At 47.2% G+C, this 12,500-nt stretch overlaps 3 protein-coding genes and 1 pseudogene across 3 annotated transcripts; 2 read left to right on the top strand and 2 right to left on the bottom strand.

Moving 5' to 3' along the window:
* Positions 1 to 6,915: 6,915 nt before the first annotated feature.
* On the top strand, positions 6,916 to 7,602 carry LOC149279678 (histone H1 pseudogene; annotated as a pseudogene).
* A 494-nt stretch (positions 7,603 to 8,096) lies between these two features.
* Positions 8,097 to 8,507, bottom strand: LOC149279677 (histone H3). The gene has a single exon (XM_089500920.1). The coding sequence runs from the start codon at positions 8,505 to 8,507 to the stop codon at positions 8,097 to 8,099; it is 411 nt and encodes a 136-aa protein (XP_089357046.1).
* Positions 8,508 to 10,263: 1,756 nt separating this feature from the next.
* Positions 10,264 to 10,644, bottom strand: LOC149279676 (histone H2B 1.1-like). Its single transcript, XM_089500994.1, has one exon. The coding sequence runs from the start codon at positions 10,642 to 10,644 to the stop codon at positions 10,264 to 10,266; it is 381 nt and encodes a 126-aa protein (XP_089357120.1).
* Positions 10,645 to 10,996: 352 nt separating this feature from the next.
* On the top strand, positions 10,997 to 11,389 carry LOC149279675 (histone H2A type 2-B). The gene has a single exon (XM_089501014.1). It carries the CDS (start codon positions 10,997 to 10,999, stop codon positions 11,387 to 11,389), a length of 393 nt encoding a protein of 130 aa, XP_089357140.1.
* Positions 11,390 to 12,500: the final 1,111 nt, after the last annotated feature.

Raw genomic sequence — 12,500 nt, 5'->3', positions numbered from 1 at the left:
ATAATTTGCATCATTGTACTGTTACCCTTCTCTTTGTAGAAGGTTTCACTTTAAATTTGTGACCCCCCCCATTTTCTGTATAATAAATGGTATGATCCATACTAGATGTTAAATTTTATTGCCAAATTGATTAATGGTTGGGAATTTGTGATTCGAGATCAATGGAAGAAATCACAGTACAGACGGAAACTTGTGATGTTCTTTGATTGGCAACTGGTGACCAAGGGAGCATCCTCCTGAAGACGGTTAAGAACATTGAAGAGATCTCAGAGGTTGCTCCATTGCCGTGGCCAGGCAAGAATCTAAGGGCTGGGTGATGGTTCCCTAGAGAGCAGCCTGCTTGGTGGTGAGGGCCACGTACAACATGAAGGGTCATCAGTTATTGGGATTTGTGTGGACCTGAAGCCTTGTGTTTCGGAGAGCAGTTGCTCCATCTTCACACGAAGTTGAGTGCTAACTGGATTGCTCAGCTGTTTATCTCTTAGAAGAGAGGCTTTCATTGCTCCAACAGCATCTTTAAACTTCTCAAGGTATTTGGCCACATTCTCCCTGTCCTGTTTCTCAGCAGATAGCTGTTGGTGTAACTCAATGTTGTCCTCAATGAGGTCCTCATTGGCGTATTCAGCTTTGAACAGTTCAATCGTGAGGTCTTCAGCAGCATCAAGATGTTCAGATGCGGACATCTCCATGGCATAAAGTCTCTTTTCCAGGTCTTCGGTCTGTAAGTCTTTGGAATTCTTTAGTTCTTGAAGAAAAGTGACTTTTTTGCTCATGTCTTCTAGGCGCTCTATCAATTCTTCATTCTGCCTACGAAGGCTGTTGATAACTGCCTGGAGCTCTTTTTTCTCCTGAGACAGGCCATAGTCCTTTTCCTCAGCCAGGTTGAAATAATTCCATGATATGCGATCAGGTGACACCTGATAGCTTCTCGCGGTGGTCGCACGATGCTCTCTCAGGTGTCTCGGTGACTGGTTTTCATACCTCCGGCTGTAGTCACGTTCTGGATTTAGATTTTCTTCCAGATTTGAGACTCTATCCACAAGACAAGACATAGACCGTCTGTGTTCCATCTTCATCTGGAACATGGAGTTGTTGATGTTCACCAGAGAATGCACAAGGTGCAGATGGTGTCCGGATCCATGTTGATGTCTCTCAGAGTCTTCTCTCTTTTTGCGTATTAATAATATGATACAGAGGAGTATAAAAGCTCCAATGTACCCCAAACACAATAGTTGGCTCAGATATACATCGCGCTGGGCTTTGCACATCTTTCGCCTGCTCTGTTGAGCAATGACCAGTTTACCAGTCTCACACTCTTTTGATACCCTGTGCTACTTATGACATCACAATGAGGCTGCTGACGGAACACCAGGAATGATTGGTTTATGGCATAGTGGGCGTGGCTTTAAGCAGCCACACCCAGTTTTTGAGAAGGTTCTTTTATGAGTGTTTTTAAAGCCCCGCCCACTTCCTAGCCACACCCAAAGAGTACACTGAAAAAACTGAATCTGCCATTTCACCCCGAGACTCTGAGCCCGGGTTAAAAACATAAAGAATCTGTGTATTCACCCGCGATTCTGAAACTGGGGTAAAACTCTTTAGAATCTGCCTATTTCACCCCAAGACATTTAAACTGATAATTTGCTAATTTACCTAAGATACTGGGGTAAAAACCCAAAGAATCTGTCCATTCACCCGAGATTGTGAGACATGGTTACAATCTCTCAGACTAGGGGCAATAACCTTGAATATGCCCATTTACCCCAAGACTTAGAACTAGGATCCCCAGAAGACCAAAAAGAGGGAGCCTCTTCAGCAGCCTGCACCAATACAGAGACAGGGGAGGGACTATCTAGCCATCTACTCCCAGGTGTAATGTGTAAAAGCTGGGTATCATGGTTCTGATGCGTGATGGCTGGGTGTGGGAGGAGCGAGGTGTGATGTGTAGTGGCTAGATGTAATCGGCATTAGATGTGATGGCTGGGGGTCATAGGAGTGGTCAGTGATTGAAATGAGGTATTGGGGTGAGGTGTGATGAAACAACACCCCAATATGTGTTCTGCAACATCTCCCAACTACAGTGATTCTGCCCTTTAAGGGGTTTTCCTGGCTGTTTGAGGGCAAAAGGGCTTTTACACGTATAGCAAATAAAACCATAGAGTTTTGAAAACTAGACATCCCAGGGTATTTCAAATGCTGGTATTTTAACTCTTCCCATGCACACATTTTATCACCAGCATTCATCAAAGTTTGCAGTATTTTTTCTGTTTTTTCCACACACATTTTACTTCAGGTATGATTTTACGGTTCCTGGTACCTTAATATATGTTCAATATCATCTATTGAGTACAGTGATAACCCCATGCACGGGTTTGTTGGGGGGTTAAAAGGCCACATTTGAGAGGTGTGCATTTTTCAAATTGGAAATGTGACGTGTGGTCACTGCCCCCCGTGTTATTTGGGACATTGTTGAACCCGGCCAATTCAATTCACCCATCAAATCATACATTTAAAAAAACAAAAACAGACAACCCATGGACATTTAACACGCTAGTATTTTAACTCTTTCCACGCAAGAATTGTCTGACACCGGCCAAACCATTCTTTTCCCTGGAAATGTTGGCCAGTAATATATAGTGGAGGTGGGGACCCCATTGTATTGTTAATCACTTTAATGGCCCTATTGCCCCTGGGAGTCCAAATTACCCAGATTAAGGGGGCGGTTCTGTAGCCGTTGTAATCCAATACCTGACTGTTTATGTTAATGTTCGCTTTGCTGTCTATATCTAGCCATGTGTGTAAAAAATAAAGTGTTCTTCATTTTTATATACCCTACACTGCTAGTGACTGGGGAATCTGGGAAGGGAGTGTTGTCCAAGGCTAAGGGAGCACAAGTCAGCGGAGGTAGTCGGTCGTACTAGCCAGCTCTGTGACATTACTGACATGGAACGACAACATATTTTCACAGGAATGCAGGGGTAACTGGGGCCTGATCAGAGAATTAAAGAAGAGTCTGGGCATCTGTCTGCCTTTACTAACTATGGCATAACTTTTACAGTAAATCAAAGAAATAACATTGGGAAGCGACAATGAATATATATATATATATGACATTATCAAATAGAATGCATAATGCAACAAATATGCCACAATTATATAATACTGTAACAGAATACATTAACATACTCTGCAGCACTGTATATAGTATGTCAGTGTAATTTATTATCCATTATTTAGTTGTCGAATACTACTACTACTCTGAGCCATCACATATAAATGGAACTAACTTTATTTATATATATAATACATTGCTGGTATAAATACACATTATGAGGCCAGGAAGCGGTGGGAAGGGGCCCCCTGAGTGGAAGTCCGGATGCTTTGGGAAGGGGCCCCCTGAGTGGAAGTCCAGAAGCTTTGGGAGAGGGGGCCCCTGAGTGGCAGTCTGGGGTCCTTGGGAGGGGGGGGCCCTGAGTGGCAGTCTGGGGTCCTTGGGAGGGGGGGAGCCTGAGTGGCAGTCTGGAATCCTTGGGAGGGGGGCCTCTGAGTGACTGTCAGGAAACTGTGGGAGGGGGCCCCGAAGTTGCAGTCCGGAAGCTGTGGGTGGGGGCCCCCCGAGTGGCCTTCTGAAGGGGGGGAGTGGCCTTCTGGAGGGGGTGCCGAGTGGCAGGGGCGTAACTAGACGCCTCAGGGCCCGGGTGCGAGAATCTGTTAAGGGCCCCCCCCACCCCCTCAAAAAAAACATGATTTTTACCCAACAATTTTTTTTCAACTAATTCAACAAATTTAATTTACATATTGAATCATATCTGTAAAAAAATCAAAGAAAAAGGGGCGCATGTACAAAGGGCATAATCCAGGGGTGTCCAAGTTTTTTCTGCAGTGGGCCACTTCATCAGAATTGTATACGTGCGCGGGCCGCACTCATTTTTCACTGTGACAAAAAATATGGCCTTTAATAAAATATGCAGATTAAAATAAAGTAAAATGACACAAAACCTTTACTCTTCCTCTCACTGATTTCTGGGCCTTGAAAGTTTTGCGACTACAAATTCAGGATTCCCTAGATTTATTCTAGGGATGAAGTAAAATGAAAATTCTGGACCAAAACATTCAGGGTTCACTTAACCAAAACCAAAAATGACCCCCACCTTTAAAAATAATAATAAAAACTCACATGTTTAATAAAAGTAGGTAACACACAATTGGACAAAATTAGCAATATGACTTGGCATGATAGGAGTGTGATTGCTGTTAGCCTAGGCAACCAGTAAATGCTGGTACCTAGGCATGATGGGACTGTGCTCGCTGTGATTGCTGTTAGCAATCACACTCCTATCATGCCAAGTCAGCCAGTACATGCTGGTACAGGGTGGCTGTAAGTGATGTGCAGACCCCATACTGCTGGCAGCATCACTACACAAGGGGGGCAGCTAGCTAGGTTTCAGCATGTACTGGCTGACTTGGCATGATAGGAGTGTTATTGCTAACAGTAGTCAAAGTCCCATCATGCCTAGGTTCCAGCACTTACACATCCATCCAGTAAATGCTGGAACCTAGGCATGATGGGACTGTGATTGCTGTTAGCAATCACACTCCTATCATGCCAAGTCAGCCAGTACATGCTGGTACAGGGTGGCTGTAAGTGCAGACCCCATACTGCTGGCAGCATCACTACACAAGGGGGGCAGCTGGCCAGGTTTCAGCATGTACTGGCTGACTTGGCATGATAGGAGTGTGATTGCTAACAGCAATCACAGTCCCATCATGCCTAGGTTCCAGCACTTACACATCCATGCTATCACACACACACACTCATTTATTCATATAATCATTAATTCACAGATTCATTCCCTCAATCACACACAATCATTCAAACACCCTCCCCACCCCCTTACCTGCACTGCAGCTCCCTCGATGCCGCTCACAGACTTCAGCAGGGGGCGCGGCCTCCCTCTGCCTTCTCTGCTAAAGCACAGAGGAAGTAGGATGTCACGTGAACTCCGCTTCCTCTGTGCTGGCCAGAAGACCCTCCCACAAGTAAGTAGCAGGGCTTGAGGTGCGGCTCGTGTAAGATCGGTTGCCCTGGCTGCCCTATTTTTCTTTATATATTTAATATAAAACAAACACGTACGTATTAACCTAACATTCGGCACCCTCTCCTCGCCGGCATTCATTTATCACAACACCAAGTCAATGAACGCCTGGACAGCTGCCAAACCGCAACCAATCAATACCCCGGGACTGCTGCCAAACCGCAACAAGAACACCGGGACTGCTGCCAAAACCGCAACAAGAACACCGGGACTGCTGCCAAACCGCAACAAGAACACCGGGACTGCTGCCAAAACCATCAAAGTACTCAACAAGAACAACAAGAAACTAAATACCTAAGGAGCGGGACTCGGCTCCCTATTCAAGGCAGGAATCCATTTAAAATGTTATTTAAAAAATATATTAAAAATGTAATTTCACGTCCATCCGCTCTCTCCGTCCTCCAACTTTTTCTTGCCTTGAGCAGATCTGGGATCTCCAGAAGACACAAGAAAGGAAGGGGTTGATCCAAACAGACACTCGGGGGAGGGGCTAGGAGAATGAGAGAGGCAGTAGACGGCTAGATAGTCCCTCCCCTGTCTCCGTATTGGTGCCGGCTGCTGAAGAGGAAGCCCCGCCCTCTTAAGTAAGTCTGGTGCCGGCTCCCCCTGTCACAAAAATACAGGCTTCGAAGGGCTGATTACAGGGCAGGGGGAGGGGGGCACGCTAGTCCTTGTCAACTCTGCTGCTCTGGGCCCCCAATATTAACGTATAGTCATAAGTCAGTCTGTGTGTTACTATACAGAGGTCATGGTGTGTGGTTTTATACAGAGGTCAGGAGGTTTTGTACAGAAGTCAGGCTGTGTGTTATTATACAGAGGTCAGTCTATATGATCATAGATGTAAAGCTGTGTTTTACAGAGTTCACACAAGCACACACACACACACACACAATTCACAAGGATCTTTCCTGTTATTGTCCCTTTCTAGTTCTATACACACGCACTCACGTTAAAGAAATAGTATATACATCATTAATACACAGTGGTGCATGCACACAAACACATTCTCACGCATAACCCTTTCCTCACTGACGTATGCTCACGCGCTAATACACACAAACACACTCTCGCACATAAAACGTCCTGATAAGACAAAACCTAATCTTAATAATTACTTTTATTATTTTGAAAAATAAATAATATAATACGTTAGTAATAAATAACCCCTAAGTAAACTCTTGTCAGCTACGAGTCCTAAGACAATCATCAGACCGGCAGGCAGCCAGGCACGAGCAGTAGAAATACAATTTATTTTAAATTATTTAATTGATTATTATTAGTTAAAAATATCCATCATTTTTAATGTTATTCTTTAATGTATAAATGTTAGGCTATTCTTAAATAATAATTAGTGATTGGGTTATATAAATTTATAGATTAAGTTTAAGGGTAAATTAATCTTTAATAGGTGATATTAAATAATTTATTTTATTAATTATCTGTATTCATTATTTTATTTATTTATTATTTCACACCTCTTGGGTGCTGTTCCCTGGCAGTTTTTTTTTGGGGGGGGGGGCGGCTGCACGGTGTAGGAAATTCAACTGCTTTGGAGTTAGGATCTAAAATTAGAAGTGTGATGAGACGTTTACACGCAAACGGTAAATATATTTTCCTTTCAAACCCCCCTCCCCCTGAATGCAAATCCAGCGATGCCCCGGCAGCATGGGGAGGTTTCAGAATCGGCGTCCAATCATAGACTCGCAGGCTACCGCTCATGAACCAATGAATGTGCGGCAGCTCGTCTATAAAAGCCAAACTTCTGGCGGTTTAACCCCGTGTTTACGTGCAATTGCAGCTTTTTCGTGGCGGCATTGAGATGGCCGAGACAGCTCCTTCCCCGGCACCTCCGCCGGCAGAAACCTCTGCCAAGAAGAAACAGCCGAAGAAGCCGGCAGCTGCAAAAAGCCGGCCTGTGAAGTCCGGTCCCAGTGTCTCCGAATTGATTGTGAAAACAGTCTCTGCGTCCAAGGAGCGCAGCGGAGTGTCTCTCGCAGCTCTTAAAAAAGCACTCGCTGCTGGCGGCTACGACGTAGAAAAGAATAACTGCCGCCTGAAGCTCGCTCTTAAGGGTCTGGTGACTAAAGAGACCCTGATCCAGCTGAAAGGCAGCGGTGCCTCTGGTTCTTTCAAGCTGAATAAGAAGCAGCTGGAGAGCAGAGAGAAGACATCAAAGAAGAAGGAAACTCCCGTAAAGCCTAAAAAAGCAGCCCCTAAGAAGGTTGTGAAGTCGACCAAGAAAGCCCCTGCAGGAGTGAAAAGCCCGAAAAAGATCAAGAAACCGTCGGCCGCTCCCAAGAGTCCCAAGAAGCCTAAGATTAAGGCGAAGAAAGCTGGCAAGAGCCCAGCTAAGAAGGCCACAAAGCCCAAGGCAGCCAAAAGCTCCTCAAAGCCCAAGACATCCAAAAGCCCCTCAAATACCAAGGCTGCCAAAAGTCCCTCAAAGCCCAAGGCAGCCAAAAGCCCCGCTAAGCCCAAGCTTAAAAAGGCAGCCCCCAAAAAGTGAGAAGGGGGGGTGTGGGTTTTGGAGCGCCTCTGGTGTGTGCTTTCCCACTTAATTCTTCACACAAAAGGTTCTTTTCAGAACCATCATATCCTCCGAAAATGAAAAAAAAAGCGTTTAAACACCCGGCCGCGACTATGTGGGCCACCCGCTGAAAGTCTAGCCCCATACTTGTGTGTTAAGCGTGGATTGACATTCGGCCAGCGCTCTCGCTCGGAGCTCTGTCCGTAACAGAATAGAGATAAGGGGCGGGCTTAAAGATTGTGCTTTGCCGTTACTCGTTATGCCCAGCCGGGGACTCGGCCGCTTAACGGCTCGCTCAGTAGTGGGATAATGGTGTGAGAAGTTTCAAGCTTGGCCACGAGCAACAGGGTTGATTTCGTGCATGCGAAGGGAAACACAAAACATAAGCTCGTTTGAGTGACAATGTGGTGGCTCTTAATAGAGCCTTTGTGGGAGGATGAGGGGGAAACAGAGTTCGCCCACACAGCGTTTACTTAGGCACGTTCACCTCTGATCCTGCGAGCCAGCTGAATGTCTTTTGGCATGATAGTAACCCGCTTAGCGTGAATAGCGCACAAGTTGGTGTCTTCGAAAAGCCCCACCAGGTAAGCCTCGCTGGCTTCCTGGAGAGCCATAACAGCAGAACTCTGGAAACGTAGATCGGTTTTGAAGTCTTGAGCAATCTCACGGACCAGCCGCTGGAAAGGCAGTTTTCTGATAAGCAGCTCCGTAGACTTCTGGTAACGGCGGATTTCCCTAAGCGCTACGGTGCCCGGGCGGTAACGATGTGGCTTTTTCACGCCACCGGTAGCCGGAGCGCTTTTCCTCGCAGCTTTGGTCGCCAACTGCTTCCGGGGAGCCTTTCCTCCGGTGGACTTACGGGCTGTCTGCTTCGTGCGAGCCATACTGATGCGTGCGGATCTGATTCACGACGGATACAATGTAACTGTAACGATTCTGTGGCCAACTCAACCCCTTTATAGAGTAGCGGTAAACGTGATTGGATACGCTTAATCACGCCCCTCTTTTTCATAGGCTAGGACGATGGTTTGAAAAAGCCAGCCTTTGATCAAGAGACTTCGGTTAGAGAGTTATCTTTTTTTTGTTGTTGTTGTTAATTAAATTAAATGCTCGAATCGGTCATTTATTCGTTAGCTGCGGTTCTTTTTTTTATTTATTTCTTCTCCTCTCTTTTGGTCAGCCTCCTACCTAGTGAACCTGTGTACTGGCTGACCGTTAACAGCGATACGGCGACAGCTAAAAGCCCGCCTTTATCTTGGCCGCCGTTTGGCGTTTATTTACAGCGATATGCTGCCACCTAGTGGTAAATGAGGGATCGTCGAAAGCGATCTCCCGCGGGCAGGCTTTTGATATTCCTAAATAGCCAATCGGTGTCTGAGGCACGCTTGGGAGCTTCTCCAGCCAACCAACGAGAAGCATATATGAAAAAAGCAACGCCCCCTTGAGGCAGAATGGTGCAGTTCCCCATCAGGTCCGTCAAGTACGCATAAAAGAAAGCGGGCCGGCCGTAGGCGAGTATTGTGCTGTAAAACTCGTGGAGTAAACGTGATCATGTCTGGCCGTGGCAAAGGAGGTAAGGGACTCGGGAAAGGTGGCGCAAAGAGGCACAGGAAGGTGCTTCGGGATAACATCCAGGGTATCACCAAGCCTGCTATCCGCCGTTTGGCTCGCAGAGGAGGTGTAAAGCGTATCTCTGGGCTGATCTATGAGGAGACTCGCGGTGTGCTCAAAGTGTTTTTGGAGAACGTGATTCGTGACGCAGTCACTTATACCGAGCATGCCAAGAGGAAAACCGTTACCGCTATGGACGTGGTGTATGCCTTGAAACGCCAAGGCCGTACTCTGTACGGTTTTGGAGGTTAAGCTTGTTGACTCGTCACTGGAACACCCAACGGCTCTTTTCAGAGCCACCCACACCCTCTCTTAGGCTATGATCATGTTGTCCCCGTGTCGGCCCGCGTTTTTCTATGCACACCTTGAAATAGCCAGCTTAATAGTGGCTGGGTCTGGCTATAGATTGAGTTACTGGCAGGATCGGAGTGCTGGGAGTTGGGCCCGTTTGCAGAACATGTGCTGGAATCAGCAGCTGGTGTCCTCCAAAAGCTGGCTTGAATGGGGGCCGGCCCGGGATTAGTAGGTTCCGTCTAGTGTGTGGTTATCTTAATTCTGTACGTCCCAGTATGTGTGTGATTTTGATTATGCCTTTGTCGCCCCCTCATGTCTTATCCTGTCCGTGTGCCACATGTCCTACCCACGACACTACAGAGTCATGGCTTAGTCAATAGCCCCATGATGTAGCTCAGCTTCGGCTAGCCGCAGTGGTAAAGCAGCCCCTTCTCTCTGCAACGCTGGTTCTGTCTGGCGGTGAAGGGGTTAATCTCTTGGGTCCCAGCAGGAGAAAAGGTCGTTGCCATCACAGAAGCCCCTTCACCTTGGGCTTTTCTTCCCAAGCAGTTTGGTCGATGGGCACGATACCCCAGCTAACCTGGAGGAGTGAGGAGCACATTTCAATGCTCACAAATGCTCTTCCCAAACCTAGCAGTCCGACAAAAGGGGCTATATCATTTACATAGCTCTGAGACAGACCATGTGGGTGGCTCTCAAAAGAGCCTTTGTTTAATAAGTGAGAGAACGAGAACTTTACTTGGCGCTGGTGTATTTGGTAACAGCCTTGGTGCCCTCGGACACAGCGTGCTTGGCCAGCTCTCCAGGAAGGAGGAGGCGTACAGCAGTCTGAATCTCCCGAGAAGTGATGGTGGAGCGCTTGTTGTAGTGGGCTAGGCGTGAAGCTTCCCCGGCAATGCGCTCAAAGATGTCATTGACAAACGAGTTCATGATGCCCATGGCCTTGGAGGAAATGCCAGTGTCGGGATGCACCTGCTTCAGTACTTTGTACACATAAATCGCATAACTTTCTTTTCTGCTTTTCCTGCGCTTCTTCCCATCTTTTTTCTGGGTCTTCGTAACAGCTTTCTTAGAGCCTTTCTTCGGAGCAGGCGCAGACTTCGCTGGATCAGGCATCGCGTCTGCTGTCCTTCCAAGACGCAACGCAGGCAAACAGGATGAACGCTGAAGTGTTACTGCGCTGGGCCCTTCCCTTTATAGGCACCGCATGCAAATAAGGCTGTTTTGCTGTCTCGCGGCCGATTCGATGAGGATGTCACGTGAGAAGATGCGGCCGCCCATGAACCGCAGTGCCTACACCGATTGGTGTCTCAGACTATTTCCACCCGATTGGCTGTTTTGGAAAGGAACCAATCAGTGACGATGAGCGTCACGGGGGAAGCTACAAATAGCTGGGTAAGTGAGCGGCGGTTCTTTGTAACGTGCTTATTAATCTATTATCCGCGTGGTCCTTTGTCGAGCGAAAAGCATGTCTGGCAGAGGAAAACAAGGTGGAAAGGTTCGCGCTAAGGCGAAGACACGTTCTTCTCGTGCTGGTCTGCAGTTCCCTGTCGGCCGTGTGCATAGGCTTCTTCGCAAGGGTAATTATGCCGAGAGAGTAGGCGCCGGCGCACCCGTGTATCTGGCAGCGGTGTTGGAGTATCTGACTGCTGAGATACTGGAGTTGGCTGGTAACGCTGCACGCGACAACAAAAAGACCCGTATCATTCCTCGCCACCTGCAACTCGCCGTTCGTAACGACGAGGAGCTCAATAAGCTGCTCGGCGGGGTCACCATTGCTCAGGGAGGTGTTCTACCCAACATCCAGGCGGTGCTCTTGCCCAAGAAGACAGAGAGCCACAAACCTGCCAAGAGCAAGTGAGTGCAGCAATCGGTAACCGCAGGGCAATTAGCCAGCACCACCAACGGCTCTTTTCAGAGCCACCCATAATCTCTGGAACAAGCTATATCTTCCCTTGCTATAAACTTGCTGCAAACGTCTTTAAAGGCAACTGTTTTCCACTGCAGATGTTCAGCCCGATGTTTAGTTGCTGAGTTTAACGGTGGCTAAACACCATTCATACAAGCTACATCATACACCCTACCCCCCCCCCCCCCCCGTCCGTTTCAGGGTTAAAATTCGAGGCAAAGCTGCCAGCACTTAAATGGATAAATATGGTTCTCAAGAAAGGTGGGTGGGCAAGTGCTACCACACGGTGGCAGCATTGCATAGGAAATTGTGGTTTACCGCAAATTAAAGTGGCAGAAGCCGGGGAATCCCGCAGTTGTGTGATGGTGTAGCTGGCAATGGTCTGGGGAGCGTATTAATGAATTTGATAATCACTGTGAGAGAGACCCGTGAGTAGCTCCACTGTAGACATCTCCCTTGCCTCTGAAAGCTTAATTGCTAAGAAGGGATTAACCCTTCATATACCCCAAAGTAGTGATGCGAAGTTCAGATCAGTAAAGTGAATCGGATCATTTCGAGTCGTTCATTGAAATGATCCGATTCATGATCCAAATCTTCGGGTCACTCAGTGTGACTCATAGGAGTTACTGTTTCCCCAGTCCCTCCCTGCAGTCAAACTAACGATTGGCCCCGCCCCTTTCATTAGGGTCAATGAACCCTCCTGCCTGTCTGCCTACTGTAGCGATGTCACTGAAGGCAGAGAATCGTGCAGAGATTCGAACCATTCAGAGAATATCACTGACACCATACTTTTATAAATAAATACATTAATAATCTTAACTGCCCCCAGGATTTAGATTCCCCTTAGATTGCCCACCTTTAGATTGCTTTACCTCTAACTGCACCTTTAGTTAACTTTATTAAATTAACCCTAAACACCCCATTAACCATTACTGCCCCTAAATTAACCCTAAAGACCCTCATTAACCATAACTGCCCCGGCGCGGCTATCGGCTGTCCCTTCCCGTCCTACCTCATCCATGTATCTCCTGCCCTACCCATGGACTTCGGCTCTCGTAGCCCA

This window comes from Sceloporus occidentalis, unplaced genomic scaffold, assembly GCF_023333645.1.
Source record: "Sceloporus occidentalis isolate IW3139 unplaced genomic scaffold, rSceOcc1.0.p SCAF_161, whole genome shotgun sequence".
Taxonomy (NCBI): domain Eukaryota; kingdom Metazoa; phylum Chordata; class Lepidosauria; order Squamata; family Phrynosomatidae; genus Sceloporus; species Sceloporus occidentalis.
This window is presented reverse-complemented; position numbering and strand designations above follow the sequence as displayed.

Excerpts from the sequence above, each read along its gene's own strand:
- LOC149279677 (XM_089500920.1), bottom strand. The coding sequence starts at position 8,507 with ATGGCTCGCACGAAGCAGACAGCCCGTAAGTCCACCGGAGGAAAGGCT.
- LOC149279675 (XM_089501014.1), top strand. The coding sequence starts at position 10,997 with ATGTCTGGCAGAGGAAAACAAGGTGGAAAGGTTCGCGCTAAGGCGAAG.
- LOC149279676 (XM_089500994.1), bottom strand. The coding sequence starts at position 10,644 with ATGCCTGATCCAGCGAAGTCTGCGCCTGCTCCGAAGAAAGGCTCTAAG.